The 20,238-nt window shown below is 51.7% G+C and overlaps 1 protein-coding gene across 2 annotated transcripts in view; it reads right to left on the bottom strand.

The window, feature by feature from the left end:
* zfyve9a (zinc finger, FYVE domain containing 9a) overlaps nt 1-20,238 on the bottom strand; it is a 29,486-nt gene that overhangs the window by 6,772 nt on the left and 2,476 nt on the right. Inside the window, exons 2-11 of one of the 2 annotated variants that reach the window (XM_023815798.2) lie at nt 14,704-14,801; nt 13,674-13,781; nt 10,452-11,722; nt 9,968-10,067; nt 9,569-9,745; nt 9,155-9,339; nt 8,370-8,493; nt 8,044-8,166; nt 6,966-7,121; nt 3,301-3,525 (exon numbers count right to left, since the gene is read on the bottom strand). In XM_023815798.2, coding sequence (XP_023671566.2) covers nt 3,301-3,525; nt 6,966-7,121; nt 8,044-8,166; nt 8,370-8,493; nt 9,155-9,339; nt 9,569-9,745; nt 9,968-10,067; nt 10,452-11,722; nt 13,674-13,743 — 2,431 coding nt within the window. In that variant the 5' untranslated portion in view covers nt 13,744-13,781; nt 14,704-14,801. Of the gene's footprint in view, nt 1-3,300; nt 3,526-6,965; nt 7,122-8,043; nt 8,167-8,369; nt 8,494-9,154; nt 9,340-9,568; nt 9,746-9,967; nt 10,068-10,451; nt 11,723-12,773; nt 13,195-13,673; nt 13,782-14,703; nt 14,802-20,238 lie in introns of those variants that run through there. The other variant, XM_023815797.2, reaches the window with a different exon arrangement.

Here is a 20,238-nt window from a genome sequence, read left to right as displayed (position 1 = left end):
CGTGCTGCGGAGATGGAAATCACACAGCGGTGGCCCTAACACACAGCACATATACTTCACTGTGGCAGATACAAAAAACACTATTCCCACTTAAAAATAATCAGTCTAACTTGATTATTTTTGAAAATGTGAAAGGACTTAGAATGCCAACTGCAAGATATTCATGATGTAGAGTCATAAACAGACTAGTCAGCAGGCAATGTCAGGCCTGCTGAAGTGGCTGGAGTGATGTAGCGATGCGCTAGCTCGTAGCGAAGGGCTAGTGCACAGGGATGGGCTAGCTCGTAGCGAAGGGCTAGTGCACAGGGATGAGCTAGCTCGTAGCGACGGGCTAGTGCACAGGGATGGCCTAGCTCGTAGCGAAGGGCTAGTGCACAGGGATGGGCTAGCTCGTAGCGAAGGGCTAGTGCACAGGGATGGGCTAGCTCGTAGCGAAGGGCTAGTGCACAGGGATGGGCTAGCTCGTAGCGAAGGGCTAGTGCACAGGGATGGGCTAGCTCGTAGCGAAGGGCTAGTGCACAGGGATGGGCTGGCTTGTAGCAACAGGCTAGTGCATAATGATGGGCTAGCTCGTAGCTCATATTTGCAAAGGGCCGGTGTGTATACAGGTTTTCTGTGAAGATTCTCAGTCATCCAGGTCATGGTTATCCCAAGAAAGGTTATTCAGGGCAACTGGACTTATTTAGTTCTTACAAAACGTTTCTGAATTGAGAAAGCCCTGGATTGAAGAGTGAAACGTTTTCTAAGAACTAAATAAGTCCAGTTGCCCTGAATAACCTTTCTTGGGATATGCGGGTTTTCGCTGCAACTCCCTAATTAGATTACTAATTAGAGGACTGACTGGCTGAAGAGTCCTCACACCTGGGTTTGAACAGCAGACCTACAGGTTATCCCAAAAAAACTGCATACACACCGGCCCTTTGCGGATAAGACTGCCCACCCCTGGGCTAGCGAATAGTGATGGGCTAGCACACAGGGACGGGCTAGCGGATAGTGATGGGCTAGCACACAGGGACGGGCTAGCACACAGGGACGGGCTAGCACACAGGGACGGGCTAGCGGATAGTGATAGGCTAGCACACAGGGACGGGCTAGCGGATAGTGATGGGCTAGCGTACAGGGACGGGCTAACTCATAGTGACAGGCTAGTGCATAGTGATGGGCCAGCTCATGGCAACGGGCTAGCGGATAGTGATGTCTGAGGCCTCTCAGCCACTTTCGGGGTAGTCTGACATGCCTTGACATTTTAAAATATTTCATCTATCTAAAAAACATTTATCCCAAAGTGTTACATTTGCTTTTATTCAGCATAAACTCAGCACCAATAATCTGAGACCACTTAGAATGTTATTATTCTATTTTTTGTTAAAATCAACTTTAAACATATGCTTTTCAAAAACCTATTTTCAGACATGCTAAGAAATTGTAAAAAATCACATTATAGACATTTCTAGCCAAGACTTTTGAGCTCTGAAGCTTATAGACACAGGGGTTGGCTACACATAGGTGAAAGTGACATTCAGAAATTTTATGTGGTTTGATTACTAAAGTGTTAGAACTTTGGAGTGACACTCTTTTTCTCAAAGTCAGTGGCCTGCACAATGAATATTGATGAGATAGGTGTCCCCACACCTGTAGCAGTTTGCATACTGTCAATGGCCCATCAGTCTGGAATGTCACTGCACCCCACACCCATCACTTTGGAAAGGTAGTTTGAAACGCAAGAAAAGTAGCAACAATAAAATCCTTTTCAGAGTTTATTGGTAGATGGAATAAAAAATGAAAAACTGTGACCATATAAATATGATGCAGTGCCTATGCAGAGTTGACGGAAATAAAATAATTCGCTATTATTAATGCTCTGGGGACGAGGGCATCGTCGACCGCGTATCTCAATTTATATCTCGCTGAAATCATTATGTAGAATCATGAAAAAAACACTGACTAAATCCATAATCTGTCTTCTTTTCAAAACTTCCATTGTCGGAAGTATTAAAGTTTTTAAAATTAGGTTAAAATCGGCAAAAAAGCAAACCATGTCACCTTTCTTTGATTTACCTGCATCGGGAGCGTGGAGCACCGCTCTCAGCTGAAGATTGCTATTCACGTTCTAAATAGGCTGGGTTTGAACTGCCGACCGTATGACTACAGGCATACAGGCTTAGCCCACTGAGCCATGAACACAGGTATGAGATTCACTGCTGAAAGTGGCAACACTGGCACAAAGCTTCAGCAGCAGAGACGTATCTGTGTGCTATATTGTAGCCGATCAGTGTAAACACTACCCAGACATGTGCTCTTATTTATTTCGATCACCAAGGGCGTATCACATATTTCTTTACCCAATACTAACTGTCGGATTATCATGTTATTATCATGCGAATATCGCGATTTGCAAGTGGGAAGGCGATCAGAGCTGCTTCGAGACGCAGACGCTTAAGTCAGTCACTCTTGTTCTTTCTATTCGTATCACGAAGCTGTACAAATATATTTAGTTTCTACCTATATATATTTGAAAAGTAGACCATCCAAGGTTTCTGAGCGTGTTTTTTAAATGTGTATATGACAAAAACTCGAAGAGTTATTTAAACCGTTTGGCAAAATTTCTGTCAGATCCCGCCGACTCCAGAGGGTTAATCCCAGCCATGATCTACAGAGTAACCACCCGCCTACAGTTAGCTGGGATAAGAGGCTAAAAAAGCAAACAGACCCAAGATAAGAAGAATGAGCAGAACCTCCCAACCTGAAGCAGAACCGCTGTAACACAACTACTATGCAAACAAAGCCAGCAGTGGGTACTGCTGATTACTTCTGTGATCCGCTTAAATGCACTGACAATGGACCCAATCTGGACAGGTGAACATCTCCCTGACTCGTGTGGGATTCAGAAGCTTGACCGATACACTGGTTCTCCAACTAGGACAACCTGCAGGCCAAGCCATGCTCTCGTATCAGCAGACCCACATATTTAACCGCTTAACACAAAACAGAAAGGCCAAAAATTCCAGGCCTGACCCAAGTCCCTGCTTGTCCTTTCAAAGAGCCTCCTGTAATGACTTTAAATGCAATGCAATTTCGGCAAACTAGGTCACAAGGAGGCAGACGGTTTATTACAGCACAAGCTCATTTTGCTCGAGGAAACAGGCGCCAGCTCGACCTGAATAAGACGTGGGATTGGGCAGCCTATACGTGTCAAACAATCAAGGGCCAGGCAGAAGATCGGGACGGTGGCGGCTGAAAGCTCAGGGCCCTCCACGCCCTAACCGCCGCCCCCCACACCCTCCCCCCTAGCCGACTCACATCTGTATTCAGCGCCCAGACGCAGCATGAGCCGGATGGGGAAGACCTTGGCCCAGGGTGTCTCCCATTTCTGGATGAGGATGCCAAAGAGGTAGGGTGGGTTGGGCAGCAGCAGGTCCTGCAGGGACTGGAAGGTGGGGCTGATGTAGAGGAAACCGCCATGTTCCCGGCTGCCCAGGAAGCTCTGGGTGAAGAAGGAGTGGCCCAGGTGAGTCACCACATTTCCTGGGGAGAGAGTGAGAGAAATGCAGACTGTAACCAAGCAGTGAACATCCACTCCCATCCACCACGCACCAAGGGCCTCATCGGGGTCTGGGTCACGGGGCTGGAGGTAGGCCCAGGCAGGCTGCCTCCCGAGGCCGGGGCACACCACAGGGCACACCCCGGACAGGACGCCAGCCCATCGCAGGGCACAAAGCCGGGCACACCCCGGACAGGACGCCAGCCCATCGCAGGGCACAAAGCCGGGCACACCCCGGATGGGACGCCAGCCCATCGCAGGGCACAAAGCAGGGTACACACTGGACAGGACGCCAGCCCATCGCAGGGCACAACGCAGGGCACACCCCGAACGGGAAGCCAGCCCATTGCAGGGCACAAAGCAGGGCACACCCCAGATGGGACGCCAGCCCATCGCAGGGCACAAAGCCGGGCACACCCCGGATGGGACGCCAGCCCATCACAGGGCACAAAGCAGGGCACACACTGGACAGGACGCCAGCCCATCGCAGGGCACAACGCAGGGCACACCCCGAACGGGAAGTCAGCCCATTGCAGGGCACAAAGCAGGGCACACCCCAGATGGGACGCCAGCCCATCGCAGGGCACAAAGCCGGGCACACCCCGGATGGGACGCCAGCCCATCGCAGGGCACAAAGCAGGGCACACACTGGACAGGACGCCAGCCCATCGCAGGGCACAACGCAGGGCACACCCCGAACGGGAAGCCAGCCCATTGCAGAGCCCATTGCAGGGCACAAAGCAGGGCACACCCCGGACGGGACGCCAGCCCATCGCAGGGCACAAAGCAGGGCACACCCCGGACGGGACGCCAGCCCATTGCAGGGCACAAAGCAGGGCACACCCCGGACAGGACGCCAGCCCACTGCAGGCACGAACACGCTCACACTCTGAGATCCATTTTAAAACAGCAAAGGAACCTCACTAGGGAGGAAACGCAGGGAAACGCAAACTCTACCCATTGGGAGCCTGAATCAGCAGTGTTACACAGCAGGCCCTGCTCAATCCACGCGTCCCCCACCTCACAAAGCCCCCCCCCCCAACTGCTAATGAGACACTAAAACCCCGACACCACCAATGTTTAAATTCCACACCGTCAGTCACGTTCGAGAGCGCTGAACCTAGGGCTGGGCGATATGACTGAAAACTGTATCACGATATGAGTGTTTCATATCGGTCGATATCGATAATTATTGACATTTTTTATGACCCATTTAAAATAAAGACCAGGAGAAAAATATATTACATTTAAACATTTTTATTTTAAACATGTCAACAACCATGGAAAATAAAGTGTTTTTAAAATATGTGCAGTGTTTTGTAAACATAAATAAAACTGACGTAGACTGAGATACAGTACATCTGTAATATAAAAAAACAAACCTGATACAGTACAGTAACATTGTTTGAAATATAAAACCTGCAGAAATATGAAAAAGTAACTCTTCAAGTTATTCTTACTCTAATCATACTTGAAGTTGAACTATTCAAGTATATTTTCAGTCCAGGTTTTGTGCTAGGAAAAGACACACATGCAAACACTAACGAGGAAGACGCGATACGTAGGGAGCCGGAACCCGGAAGTGCGCCGTAAACACAGAGAGGAAAGAGAGAAGGGGAAACAAAGACACGGCAGACTCGAAACGAAACACGGGATACGCGAAAAACCGGACAACATGACACATACAAACCGAAAGGATACAGACCTATAACTTAATATTCAGGAGACGGGGGGCGAGCGGCGTTAGGGAAGGGCGAGGCGACCGTCACAGTGATTCACAAAAAACCGGCAAAACTTCCATAAAGCAGTTGTTTTGCTGTGCTACGACCATTTATGACAGCTGCGTTTCCGGTGTTCCGGGCAATTCAGTTTCCCTATGTTTCCCCTGTCGCGCGCTGATTTGTACACGGTTTCGCTGTTGTTTTCATGTCTTTTTACGAAGCTCTTGAGGTAAACAAGCCACATATTTTAAAACATCACATGTTTTTTGTTTTTACTGATAATAAATGAAAGTATTTAATTCGCTGGATAGAGATATTTCTTGATGAAAACGGTATAGTATTTCTTATAAGACTATATTATGCGTGACGAACTACTGTATTCGCATGTAATACTGTACCTGAGTGATTTTCAGACATCCCACATACATATTTGCCTAAATATTAGGAGAAACATTATTTCCTGACATCCAGGATATTTGGTTCCCCCTTGTTAAAACAGGTATACAGCAACTCTGGGCCTCGGTACTAATAACAATACAGTATTCACATGTAATAATGTACTTGAGTGATTTTCAGACATTTCACATACCTCTTTGATTTAATATTAGGGGAAACATTATTTCCCGATAGACAGGGGAAACATAGGGAAACCGAATTGCCCGGAACACCTGTTCGGATCCAAACTAGCTTCGCAACCTCTGTTTTCTTCCGACGAAGAATAAAAAATATCGAACGTTTTATCGAACACATTTTTTATTGATATCGATCACGTGTCTATCGCGATACATATCGTAATCGTTTTATCGCCCAGCCCTAGCTGAACCCCTGAACCCCACCGCCCCACCCCCTCCATCACCAGTGACTGGAGCTTCAGGAGCCGCCATGAGCAATCACCGCAGCCCGGGGCAACACTGCCGACATGCTCAGCACCACACGGCAGGTCTGTCACGGCAGGTCTGTCACGGCAGACGGCAGTGCCTTTACAGGACTGGGCCATCCGATTGAATGGTGTGACGGGCGCCTGCACCGAGGGCCCATGGCCGTCCTGAAGAGGTCCCAGATATGCTAAAGACTCATTGGCCGCTTTTCCTTCACTCTCTGGTCAAACTCCTCCAAAATCATCTCTACTGGGTTTAGGTCAGGTGACCAGGTCATGTGATGCAGCACTATCACTCTCCATTGACTGGCACTGCATATTCAGTGACACGTTGCACTACAAAGAAGGGCAAGTTGAGGGAGGTGTAAAGACAATTTCCCCATGGGGATCAATAAGGTACTGATTATTATTATTATTATTATTATTATTATTATATACAAGACCAGCAACAATCACCATAATGTTTCCATGTTGAACATTTACTTGTGAATTTAAGTTCTACCTGTGTCAAGCAATATATTCATCCTTTTATTGTGTGTACTGAACCAAAAATGATGCAACAGATTTACACAGCAAACCACAAAAATGCAACCAATCGATGACAAATTTTGTCATCAACTATTTTTACCGCAGATTATTATTGACATTATCGATTCTTGTGCCTACAAGTTATCACCTTATTTTATTTGCGATATCACGTCATCCCAACTAAACCGCCACCATGTCTCTTAATAAAAATGCACCTTCGTTCTTTCATTTTGACCGATGAACCCTGCTGGGTTATCAAAGCTGCACTGCAGAGCAGGAAGCCAGACGCCTCGCTCACCTGTCAGGGCTTCCCGGTAGAGCTGCACGAAGTGGCTAAAAATGTCCCTGGGGATGCTCTTCTCATCAGGGAGGCACTGCAGCAGAACCACCACCTCCGCCTGGCCCACGGCGTGCATCCCTTTTGTCGTCACACACCAGCACTTCCGGTTTACGTCTGTAGGGGGAGGCAGAGAGAGAGTACCGTGGAATACTTCAAGTCTGCGTGAAGCACTACGCTGCCCGAGCATGAGACCCAGTTAAGTACATGGGACAGCCACCTCAAAAGAGGAACATGAGGTGAAAAATAACAGTAGATCGTCAATGAAACAAGTCAACAAGCTCCTTAAAAGTTTCAGGAGATCTCACTCTGTCAAGCTTCACCATTCCATCCCTTCTGCAGTTCCAGAGCCTGCATGTAGCTCCAAATGCACGGACCCCTGAATGCACACTGCACTACCTTCAACGGCCACATTTTCCTTGGTGCCTGCCACCTTGAAGCTCCCGCAGAGCGTTTCTTGAACCTAACCTTATTGCATCTCAAGACAAATCCACCTGGAAGAGCACAGACTGTTAATTCCCAAATATCACAGGGGAAGACGAACGAACTGTACTACAGAGGCGAGCTGTGCCCGCCAGTGCCACTGTCTCTAGCGTGAAATACACCACAACGACCCGAAGCACCTTCAGACGTCGGAGGCAAGCTTTGCTACCATGCCACAAACTGCGTACCTCAAGATACCTTAAACTTCTGATGTGTACATGTTCAGCTTCGAAGATGGAGGGACAGCCACACCAGCACGACTTTAAGCTTGAACCTTACAAGATTTCGTTATAGGCTGATTTTGTTTGAAGCTGGGAACATCAATGGAGAACTTCAACAAAGTCTGATTCTTCTGGGGTAGGGTCCCATCATTCACAGTTATCCTTATAGCACTCGCATATTTCATTCATTCAGTTTTGTGTTTCCAAAATGCAGACTCCAAGAAACCCATTGCCATCTCCCACAATCCACAGGTATCCAGGTGAAAACCACCCACTCAGGGAGCACCACTAACCCTGAGAAGCACCAGAGGTCAATGAGAAGATGGGCCACTTACAGTTGACCAATTTGACCATGGCTAGCAGGTTGGCGTTGAGGACAAAGACCAGAGGATCCAGCGTCCCCTCCTCCAGCTGCTGCATCATGAGGATCTCAGAAGGCCGCTCCTCCACTGCATAGTCTGCGTGGATGAAAAGGGCCAAAGCTCACGGTGAAGACCTCCAACAGGTACACGCACTGGTGAGAATGCCTAAGTGCTACACAGAGATAAAGATGACAGCAGCCAAAGCCATGGCGACGGACACAGAGAGGCCCGTCTGCCTGACAGGTGAGGAAATCATTATGGTCTGGATGGAGGAGCACCTGCGGTGTGGCACTGCGTACCTCCTTTGACGCCTGTGGAGATGAGGATGGGAGGGAGTCCATCGTCGGGAATCAGATTGACTGAACTGCCCACTGGGCTTCCTACAGGAGCTCCAAGGCCATGGGAGGGGGCGGGGGGAGCCGTCTGCGAAGATGGGGGATGGGACCAACAGACCGGGGTCACTGCACTGTGTCATTATCATCATCATCATCATCATCACTGACATCACAAACAGAACCTCCAGCAGTCTACAGACAGACACACACACAGATGACAGGCAGACACACAGATAACAGGCAGGCAGGCAGACAGACAGACAGACAGATGACAGGCACACACACAGATGACAGGCAGGCAGGCAGTCAGACAGACAGACAGATGACAGGCACACACACAGATGACAGGCAGGCAGGCAGGCAGGCAGACAGACAGATGACAGGCACACACACAGATGACAGGTAGGCAGACAGGCAGGCAGACAGACAGATGACAGGCACACACACAGATGACAGGCAGGCAGGCAGGCAGGCAGGCAGACAGATGACAGGCACACACACAGATGACAGGCAGACAGACAGACAGATGACAGGCACACACACAGATGACAGGCAGGCAGGCAGTCAGACAGACAGACAGATGACAGGCACACACACAGATAACAGGCAGATACACATAGATGACAGGCAGATAGGCAGGCAGACAGACAGATGACAGGCACACACACAGATAACAGGCAGGCAGGCAGGCAGGCAGACAGACAGACAGATGACAGGCAGGCAGACAGACAGACAGCTCGGGGCTTAACCTCAGCCGGTGGTGGCACGGCCTCCGAGGAGCCGGCTGTGGCCGGTTTGCCTGAATCCTGAGACAGCAGCAGAGGCCCGGAAGGGGGGGGGCTGGTAACAGCTACCTTGGTGGAGTCAGCCACCTCCCCATTGGGCAGGATCCCATCTGCAAACCACACCCTCCTCTGCTCCCGTGGGAGGCTCCCTATTGGGGAGGGGTGGGGGGGGGGAATAGGGACGTGTGAAGCTCTAGTCTGCTCCGTTACCCTGGACCGGCAGAAGGTCTGCAGGATGGTGTGAGCACAGGGTCACATGGCTTTCTCACGCACGACGGGCACAGCGTGTGAGCTGCCAAGGGCTGCGTTTCTTCTGCCATTTTAAATAAAGCCCATGCGAGGGCTGGTAGCGATGCCACCACGCGGCGGGCGGCTTACCCTCCGTGCCCGGGTGCTTCAGCACACCCACGGGTACCATGACAGTGGGCGGTGGCGAGCTGAGGGCCCCCGAAGCCCGCGCCTGCTGCAGTGGCGGCACGGTGGAGCAGTATTCGGCCGGGTTGTTGGGGTTGGGGGTCTGTGCGTTTCCACCTGACGCATTCTCCCACGATTGAGCTTGACAGTGACAGAGGCAGCCCGGGTCAAGGCGAGACAACAATCCATCCATCCATACTGCTTATCCCAGTCTGGGTCACGCCCAGGATGGAATATCAGTTACAAACACCCAGAAGTACACGCTATGTGCAATGTCTGATTATTAAATTATGTATAAAAACCAGTTATGGACAGCTTACCGCCCCCTAGTGGTGCCTATCAGCATTGTCACCGGGTACTCACCGGTCATCAGCGCCGAGTGACAGGTGACACAGACTCGTGCCTCCTTCCGGTCCATGTACATTAGCCGGCACTTCAGGCTACAGCAGGCTGCGCAGAACACCTGCGGCGTCAGAGAGACCAGCGTCATCATGGTTACCACGGCAACAGGGGCGTGGGCACCAGACCAGACACAAACAGGCCCCCACAACAGCGGATAATACGCTAACTACTGAACTACACATTAGGCGTCCAAGAGGTGATCGCCACCTTCCACTTGGGTAGCCGGGAATTCTGGGAATGGGGCAGAAGGTGAGGCGCAAGTTCAGAAGGGGAATCTGCAGAAGCGCACAACGCGCACACACACACGCGCACGCATGCACATGCACACACGCACACATACACACACACACACACACACAAACCCCACACATCCGAGACTTATTTTCAAGCTCCACATTTCATTCTACCTCACACGGCGCGGTGGTGAATCGCAGTGGTGACTCACCTTCCCGCACGCTCGACAGTGGTGCCTCCTCTTGGTGAACGTGAACTTTGCCTCACACTTCATGCAGACGGGGGCCTGGGAGTCAGGCACCCACACCGGGGCCACCTCCCCCAGGGAGCTGAAGGGCTTTCTGGACAGTGCCCCCAAGTGTCCCGCCTGTATGTCATTATCTGGACTCTCCGGGGCCATCACGGGGCCTGAGGGGCCCGAGGAGGCCCTCTCTCCATTCAGGCTGGGCTGCTCCCCGTAGCCATGAGGGCAGGACGCCTCCCCAGGCTGCCCCCGGGGATCCTGGTTCTTGTTTTTGCCCTGGGGGCCCAGCTGGTCCTGTGGATGGCTCTGAGATTGGTTATGGCCCAGCAGCGAGCGCGGGATCTGCAGCTTGAGGCCGGCGGGCTGCTTTGGCCGCGCCCCCCCATAGGGCACACTGACAGGCTGCTGGCGCCCATCTTCCCTGCCCAGAGTGGCCCCTGTCTCTGGACCACGGGCCTGCTCTGAGCACTCCTGCTTGCTCTCCTCCACCTCCTTCTCCTCAGTCACAAACTCCTCCTTGGAGGGGGGTCCGCGGGGGCATCTAGGGCCTGGCTCTGGGGCTTCCAGGCCATTGGGGACGGCACAGGTGGAGAATTCCCCTTCCAGTTCCTCACTCTGATTGGCTGCTGAAGTCTCAGCAGTCCCCCCATTGGTCACCATCTCCGGCTGACCTTCGGGGTCCGCGTGGACCTCGGGCTGGGCCGGAACCTCGAGGTTGTGCTCCCCCTTCGGGGATCCGATGATGCTGCTGTGCTCAGGGGGCTCGGATGGATCCGCGCTGGCACTCGGCAGGTCGCCGCTGCCTCCTCCATCTTCCAGAGAAAAATAACTGTCTTTAAAGTAGGACTCTGCGCTCTCTGGGGGGGCCACATCATCAGCCGGGGGGCTCCCAGCGCAACAGGGGGGGTCATCCACCTGATGGGGCCCATCATCACTTAGAGAGCCCTTGGCGCAGCCATTGAGGGCAGGACTGGGGGGAGCTCCATTTTCCAGGCTGTCGACCCCTACCAGCTTGCCAATGTTGGGCTGGGCCGGGGGCCGCTCATCGGCGGCGGTGTCCGGGCTGCCGGTCATGCTGAGGTCTCCCGCCGGCCCCCCCGGGCTCTCGGGGGGGGGCTTGAGGTTGAGCGGACTCAGGTCGGCGTGCGCCAGGGCGGGACTGAAGCTCAGCAGGTGGGAGGGAGGAGCCAGGATCTGGGTCCACTTGGCATCAGACAGCGTCGGTGCATCTGCCTCATCTACAGGACAACATGGTGAGCAGGCGGGTGAACGCGAAGCAGGCTCCCAGCAGAGAATTCCGGAAGAACTACCCTAGACTGGTCACACATACATCAACTGGTTTAGTTAAGAACCTGCAGCTGCACTGTATGAGCAGTCAAACCAGCAGATGTACCCGTGCAAAACCCATCAGTAACTAAGTGATATGGATTTACCCAATTCAATGAGCAAACGGACACAGCTGTGCCGTCACAGAGAGGCAGACGGGCACCCTGTAAGCGACCTGCACTGAACAGAGGAAGGCAAGGTCCCAGACCGCTGTGTCCATGGTTACGGCAGGCAGACACCCACAGGGTCCTGCCCGCCCTGGGCCAGCTGCCTGGCGCCATGCCATTAGAAGTACATCTCACAACAGAGGCGGGTATCGCCCCACCCCGGGTGAGTCTGGCACTGGCCTCCACCCTCACTGCAAGGCGCCACCTTCTGGACCTGCGAACTGAGCGCCCTGACCCAGGAGATAATCCATCATGCTGACATCTGAATGTGTTTAGCCAAGGATAGGCATTCTATCAGCTAGACACACACACACACACACACAATGCCTTCCAATCCACGCTCTGTCGCCACTGACCTGCTCTCAATACTATTTAAACATGCAGGTTTGCACACTGCAGAGCGCCCCCTCCAGCTATGGAGACTCCTTACAGGCTGCTGGGGGGGGGTGTTAAAGTTAAATAAGGCAGGTTGCACATGTACTGAGCTCTCGCTGTTCCCAAATGACATCGACGTGAAACATTTCATCCATTAATAAAACGCCTGAAAGCCTGCTGAGACATTTATCTGTGGAGTTACTGAATTAAACGCTACAGAACTAGGAAGAAGAATCACATGAGTCTGCAAACACACTGAGATTTAGGACTGAGTGAAATGTAATGATCGCAGCAGAGTTGTGCGTGCAGCAAAGCCGCTCTAAAGCCTACGCTGAAACAACCTCAGCAAAGGAGGAAGGGTCAAACCATTACGCGTGACCCCCAATCCCCACCACCCTAAATATAAAAACATACATCTCACCCAGAGAGCCCCTCACAAAGGAGCTGGCAGCAGCCTGCAGTCTCCATACAAAGGCATCATTCCAGGGCGAATCTGTACACGTGTCAGTGAGTTCCAGAGCCCACCTCCAGCCAGACAGCTTCCCACGCGGCCACCGCACACTAACCCACTCCCACCAGCCCCCCAGTGACACCGTGTGGGTCACCCCCCCCACCAACAGAGCCCGTGAAGACACCCACAGACACGTTTAAAATTCTCATGTCCATCGTGAATCGCTGTGGTATCAGATTCAGAGAAAGGGGGGGCAAGAAACACTAGAGAGCAACATCCGAGGTCCTGGGACCCCCCTACAGGTACTATTCCTGTACGCTTTAATAGTCACCTTTTTTAGACTCTGGTAGTCAGCTGTGGGAAGGATGAGAATAACAAACCACGCAAGCCACTCCCCCAACAACAAACCGCGCAGGCCACTCCCCCAATAACAAACCACGCAAGCCACTCCCCCAACAACAAACCGCGCAGGCCACTCCCCCAATAACAAACCGCGCAGGCCACTCCCCCAATAACAAACCAAACAGGCCACTCCCCCAATAACAAACCGCGCAGGCCACTCCCCCAATAACAAACTGCGCAGGCCACTCCCCCAATAACAAACCGCGAAGGCCACTCCCCCAATAACAAACCGCGCAGGCCACTCCCCCAATAACAAACCAAACAGGCCACTCCCCCAATAAAAAACCGCGCAGGCCACTCCCCCAATAACAAACCAAACAGGCCACTCCCCCAACAACAAACCGCGCAGGCCACTCCCCCAATAACAAACCGAACAGGCCACGCCCCCCAAAAACAAAACAAATAGGCCACGCCCCCCAAAAACAAACTGCACCCCCCCCACTCAAAACAAGGCCCCTGGTCACCCACCTTCATTCTGCTCGAACTCATCCAGCACCTTGTCCAGGTTGAAGGCTTCTGCCTGGAAGTAATTCTCCATGGGTCAGGAACCGCCACCCTGCCGAGTGCTGTCCGGACCTGGGGAAGTCGAGGGGAGGGGGTTCCTTTAGAGCAGCACCTCCAGCCTGCTCTGCGCACCTCCTAAAGCAGACTGACCAAATGCCAGCTGTCACAGCTGGGGGAAGGCACAACAACTAACAGGGCATCCATCTGGGTTCACAGCCCAGAGACCAGGAGCTCAAATTGGCCCCCACTGCCCTGGGGTCCAGACTGCACCCCCCCCACCCCACTGCACCAGGACATTAGGCTGGCATATCGCCACCCCAGGGCATCGGACTGGCATATGACCGCCCCAGGGAATCAGACTGGCAGCACGCTGCCCCCCCATGGCAGCTGCCTGCCCTAAGGGCTCCGCACCCCAACATCACTGACCATCAAACTGCTTCAAGTCATCACTGCCAGCTCTTAAAAGGTAACATTTACATTAATGTGAAGCACTTTCTAACACCAACTGCAAACCCCTACTTTCCAGTGAAAAAAAGTCCAGAAGTCACCAGAAAGTTCTGGATGAAGCAGGTCAACTGCAGGATCGTGCAGAGACGTTGTGTCAGGCATGTCCTGAGGAGCCCCACAAAGGGCAAGGATGCGGCCGCTGTGGGCGGCACCACGATGCCACACGCCAGCGGGACTGAGCTGGGATCGGTGCCCACGGTCTGGGGGGGGGGGGGGGCAGCCTCTGCCATGAGCGGGTGGGACAAGCAAGGCCAGAAATGACGCAGCCTTGGACAACTTGCATAACGCATAAAAGCAGGGTCAAAATGTGGGTGCCGAGGATAAACACAGGCACACTGAGGCGGCTTTCATTAGCTAAACAAACCGGCAGCAGCGGCACGGAACAAAGCTCAAACTGCAACCTTACAAGACAAAAGAGGAGAGTGCAGAGGAGTGCAGCTGTCTAACTGCTGATTGGCTAAATGTTATGATTGGCAGTGCCCCTCACCTGTCGACAGGTCCTATTCAGCAGTCACAGGCAAATGCACGGGGGCTTCTCAAGGGGCAGTCGCTCCTTCCAGTCACATGAACGTGTGGTGCCGGTACCTGTGTCAGAAGACAAGATATGAGAGGAAGAGGAGGCGCAGGGCCCCAATGTGAGTGTGCACGCAGAACAGACTGCAGCAGGCCACACAGGCAGTGCGTGTGACTCTGCTGATGGAGACAGCTGGGGAAAAACTGCAGAGTCTGGCTACATGGTGAGGAAAATGAGAACAGAGGGGGAAGACAGCGGGACGCAGGATGGCACTGCCACCAGCAGGAGAACCGATGCATGACAGAGGTGTGCAGACCAAATCCCCCAACACCAGGGACACACAATAAGAGCCCCCCCCTCCCTCGCCGCCGCCGCCGCACATAGCCCAGCCGCCCTGCTCTGAACTCCCCAAAATTAGCCAGTCAGAGCCACAGTTTAGTCACAACATGCCCAGTTTTGTGGTACAGGGCGCGGTACCTCCCCGATCCTTAGGGGCACCTATAAACACCTAAGGTGTGTACAACTGATCCACCATTGTTCACATTGACTTCCAATGGCAAGAGGTGATTCTAGAACAATCTGCTCACCACGCACACAAAACTTTCTCATACAGCCAACACAAAAAATATTTTTTTTTCTAACCATGAGTAGACTTTGCTTCTTTGCAAGCACAGGTCACATTCACTGGATTTTGGCATGTTGCAGGCAAAACAGGCTTCTTGTCTGTTGACAGTCAGCCTCACTTAGTATTTTGCTCACATATACGAGTCAATGAATATCAAAAGCTCCTCTTTGCTTTGCTGGAAGTCAAGTGGGGGAAAAAAATGTTACTACCTTCCCCTTGGGAGCATAAATTAATAATGATGACCTTCAACATCCGAGGCAACGTGTAGGCCAGAGGACACTGAACTCAACACAGAGAGCAGAGAGAGACCCAGGGACCCTAACATACACTCGACACAGAGGGCAGGGAAAGGAACTGATGGCACCAAGCACACACTCAGCATGGAGAGCAAGAGAAACCCGAGGCCCCTAACACACACTCGACACGGAGAGCAGAGAGAGACCCGAGGCCCCTAACACACACTCGACACGGAGAGCAGAGAGAGACCCGAGGCCCCTAACACACACTCGACACGGAGAGCAGAGAGAGACCCGAGGCCCCTAACACACACTCGACACGGAGAGCAGAGAGAGACCCGAGGCCCCTAACACACACTCGACACAGAGAGCAGAGAGAGACCCGAGGCCCCTAACACACACTCGACACGGAGAGCAGAGAGAGACCCGAGGCCCCTAACACACACTCAGCATGGAGAGCAAGAGAAACCCGAGGCCCCTAACACACACTCGACACGGAGAGCAGAGAGAGACCCGAGGCCCCTAACACACACTCGACACGGAGAGCAGAGAGAGACCCGAGGCCCCTAACACACACTCGACACGGAGAGCAGAGAGAGACCCGAGGCCCCTAACACACACTCAGCATGGAGAGCAAGAGAAACCCGAGGCCCCTAACACACACTCGACACGGAGAGCAGAGAGAGACCCGAGGCCCCTAACACACACTCGACACAGAGAGCAGAGAGAGACCCGAGGCCCCTAACACACACTCAATGCAGAGAACAAAGAGAGACCCAGGGACCCTAACACACACTGAACACAGAGAGCAGAGAGAGACCCGAGGCCCCTAACACACACTCGACACAGAGAGCAGAGAGAGACCCGAGGCCCCTAACACACACTCGACACAGAGAGCAGAGAGAGACCCGAGGCCCCTAACACACACTCAACACAGAGAGCAGAGAGCGACCCAGGGACCCTAACACACACTCGACACAGAGGGCAGGGAAAGGGACTGATGGCACCAAGCACACACTCAGCATGGAGAGAAGAAAAACCCGAGGCCCCTAACAAACACTCAACGCAGAGGGCAGAGAGCGACCCAGGGACCCTAACACACACTCAACACAGAGCAGAGAGCGACCTGAGGCCCCTAACACACACTCGACAGAGAGGGCAGAGAGAGACAGAGGACACGTGCAGAACACACACAAAAACGTGTACAGTCTACTTTAGCTAGGACTAGGGTTGGGTATCGTTTGGGGTTTTTTCGATACCGGTGCCAAATCGATACTTTTAAAACGGTACCGGTGCCAAAACGGTGCCTGAACCGATACTTTACAAAAGCCACAAAATGATGGTGGATGACTCAAGAATACATTTTTATTGAACAAAAAATTGAATGCTTAAAATTGAACAATATATTAAAAGTTTCAAGTATATATGAATATATATGTAAATACAAAAAACAACAACAAAACATAAGCCACCTATGTAATGTTAATTTAACATTACGTTAGCCTACTGCTAACTTACTGCTAAGCGGAAAGGTTGCTGTCGTCATCATAATCGGTGGACTCCTTTTGGCTACGGTTGGTATGACTGGGGCTGGGGTTATCCACACCGATCGTGCCAGCTGTTGCCCGCAAGCTGTCAAGCACGGTGCATCCCTCTGCTTTTAGGTTTATTCCGTGTGCCCTCAAATGTTTCATTAGATTTGACGTGTTTCCCCTTTACACGCAACTGCTGTAAAACATTTGCTGCATGCCGCGGTGTTGGAATCCTTTCTTGTGAAATATAGCCACACTTTTGACCGTTTAGTTTTAGGCATTTTAACAAAAGTTGTTTAATTTAGCAAGCTAAGATAGCGGTAGACCGCCTGCTGCCGTCAGAGCAAGTGTAACGTTAGTTGCTGCATTCACGCGCATCTCGGATGGTCTCATTTCCTGATGATGTCACGTGTGTGTTGATGAATCTTATGCTTATTACAACTGTGTCATCATAGCCCCAGAGAACAAATATTTCAATCGACAGTTCAGGCATCTAAGTGGCACCGGAATTCGCGTTTTGTTTCGGTCTGGTACATTATATAGGTACCGGTGCCGTATTGGCACCGGTTTTCGGTACCCAACCCTAGCTAGGACAGACATTTTCTGGTAATGACAGTTATGTTACTTTGCAAGGTGTGATTTTAATCAGTGGCTTCCATCAACCAAACGTGAGTGATGGAGCAGCTCTGTGCCATTTACTAACACAAACAGTACTCTCCCTCCCAGGCTGCTATAAATCCATGCATGAGTCCACAGGAAGCCAGTGCTGACCAGCTGGGCACAGCTAGGGTTCAGTGTGTAATTAAAGAACTTGATTACAGAGTACAAGTCAGTGCAAAGAAGGCAACGGCCACCAGATTGCAGCAGCGTTGAATTTGGCTCCCCGCGCTGAAATTCAACTAGCTGTCGCACATCACAGGCACTGACTCAGTGACCGAACCGGACCCTGAGTCACGCGCATTCAAGGACGTTCAGGGAAACCGTGCCACCACCCTGCACGATGAGCGGCCCCGGGGGAAGAGCCACGACTGCGAGGCTCAGTGCAGAAACCTGCTCTGCTCTCCGTCTCCCGATGGCCACGAGGCACCCCCTACACAAGGAGTCCTACAGATTCCCATCACTCAGGACAACGTGCTGAAGACCAAAGCTTCACATCCCAAACCTGTGTTATGAGACCTGCTGGCAAACCTCAGGCAGCACACAGAACACATCAAGACAGCTCAACCCATCCTCCCAAGGGAAAGCGACAGATATTAAGATTTAATTACTCTGTGCTTACCCTGAATTATACATTGCAGCACAAAATAATTGAAGGTGATGTATTTTTAGCAGCTCATCTCAGCGTAGCTATTTCTAGTGTCCACCCTAGTTTTTCACACGCCTTTTAACAAAACGCCTCCCAACAGACCCCTGACAGGGACACCGATGAGGAGCCACAGCCCGTCACATCGCTACTGCGTGTCTGCTGTGAGGATCACCAGGTCCAGGCGCAGCCGTTGTCTTTCCCCTTCCTATTCAGATGCTCATTCAGCTATAATTTATTAACAAGACCTGCGCTGTGCTCTGGCTCTGGAACTCTTGGACTGAACGAACGCTGACAAAAGCCCAATGTGGCACATCAATGGTGGGTCTCCTGGAAGACACGCAATGAGCATCCTCGGGGCAGAATCTCATTCTGCATGTGGTCCTTAAGCTGCTCACCAGGGTTAAATGCCACTCCTGGTAGACTTTGCATTCAAGATCTCACCTTTAATTGGATTTTTAGCCCAGCCGTGTGCAACACTGTGTGAAACAATCGTATTTGCTTTACTGCACAGACAGGAAATACCAGATTTCAGTTTCTCATATATATATATATATATATAAAAACATATTCACAACCACAACCAATGCACACGCAACTAGTCAGGAACTCGGCTGAAAGTACCTGTCTGAAATCTGACTCTATAAAACATGATGCTGAGAGTGACCTTAAAATGACACCTAGGCATAGATATCGTATTCTCCTGCCTAATGCATTTGCAGCGTCGTCATTCTAAGCCCACTGCTATGAGAAACACCCATGTTTGTAAGGGAACCCAGATAAGGGGCCAGATCGATGGTGATCCTTTGTTTTTTACTTGTGACCAACACACAATGAGCCCACATGCTGGCATGGGAACTAGTGCTGCAGTCTTAACAAGTGGTACACAACCAGAACCGTGTCACTAAATAACCAGTAACATAAGCAGGCAAAGGTTTCAAGCTACAAGCTAGGAATGAAGGAAGTGGGCTAATAAACAGCACATGATGCTGTGCTTGCTTACCCTCTGAAATGGCACTGCAGACTCTCCAGCAGGCCTTAGCGTCAACTAAGGAGACACACTTCCCCTTATTGTTCCGAATCCACCCCAGCCTCCCTGCCAAGGGAAATGGGATTTCCTTCACTTACGAATGACATTTTATCGCTCCTAGAAAGACGGCTACACGACCTCGTGGCTTCCCGGCACGGCAGCGAGCCCACAGAGCCTCTCGCTCGCCTTTCTGAGATGCTGACCCATCGCCTACTTCATTAGCTCTTATGCTGCAGGTCCAAACAGCAGATGGCCGACGGACAGATGATAAAAACAGAAACACGATTTTAACGTGCAAGGGCTGCCTGATGAGAGGCCCTCTGTTGGAGATCATTAATAAAGGGGAAAACAAAGCACTTGCGCTTCTATATGAAGCTGAGAGACACTGGGCACGAGCCCATGGCTGCTCTGTAGTGCTCTGACCAGGAAGTAATGTGAATGGACAAGTAAAAAGCAGGACATAAGATACAGCAAGAGGGAACAAGTAGGCCTGGCTGCCGAGGTCACACATATTTAGCTGACAGCTCCCAAACATCTCAGGTATCTCCTCCCAGGGACTTTGGCAAGAAGGTTGAGCGAAGCGAAGGCTGGTCACCTGCCTCTCTACGGTTTGGCAACCTGGGGCCCCAGTCTTGAGACCATCACTTTCACTGCATGGGAGGTTAAAGTCTCGAAAGGTAAAAGGATACAGTGTACAGAAAATGCACTGTCTCACCTAGGCCCCTTTCAGAGCCGCACTTCCACCCCAAACTTGTCTAGACATTCTGCAGAGGGGCTGTGTA

Source organism: Paramormyrops kingsleyae, chromosome 21 (genome assembly GCF_048594095.1).
Source record: "Paramormyrops kingsleyae isolate MSU_618 chromosome 21, PKINGS_0.4, whole genome shotgun sequence".
Taxonomy (NCBI): domain Eukaryota; kingdom Metazoa; phylum Chordata; class Actinopteri; order Osteoglossiformes; family Mormyridae; genus Paramormyrops; species Paramormyrops kingsleyae.
Note: the sequence above shows the minus strand (reverse complement) of the source record. Positions and strands in the feature narration are given on the sequence as shown.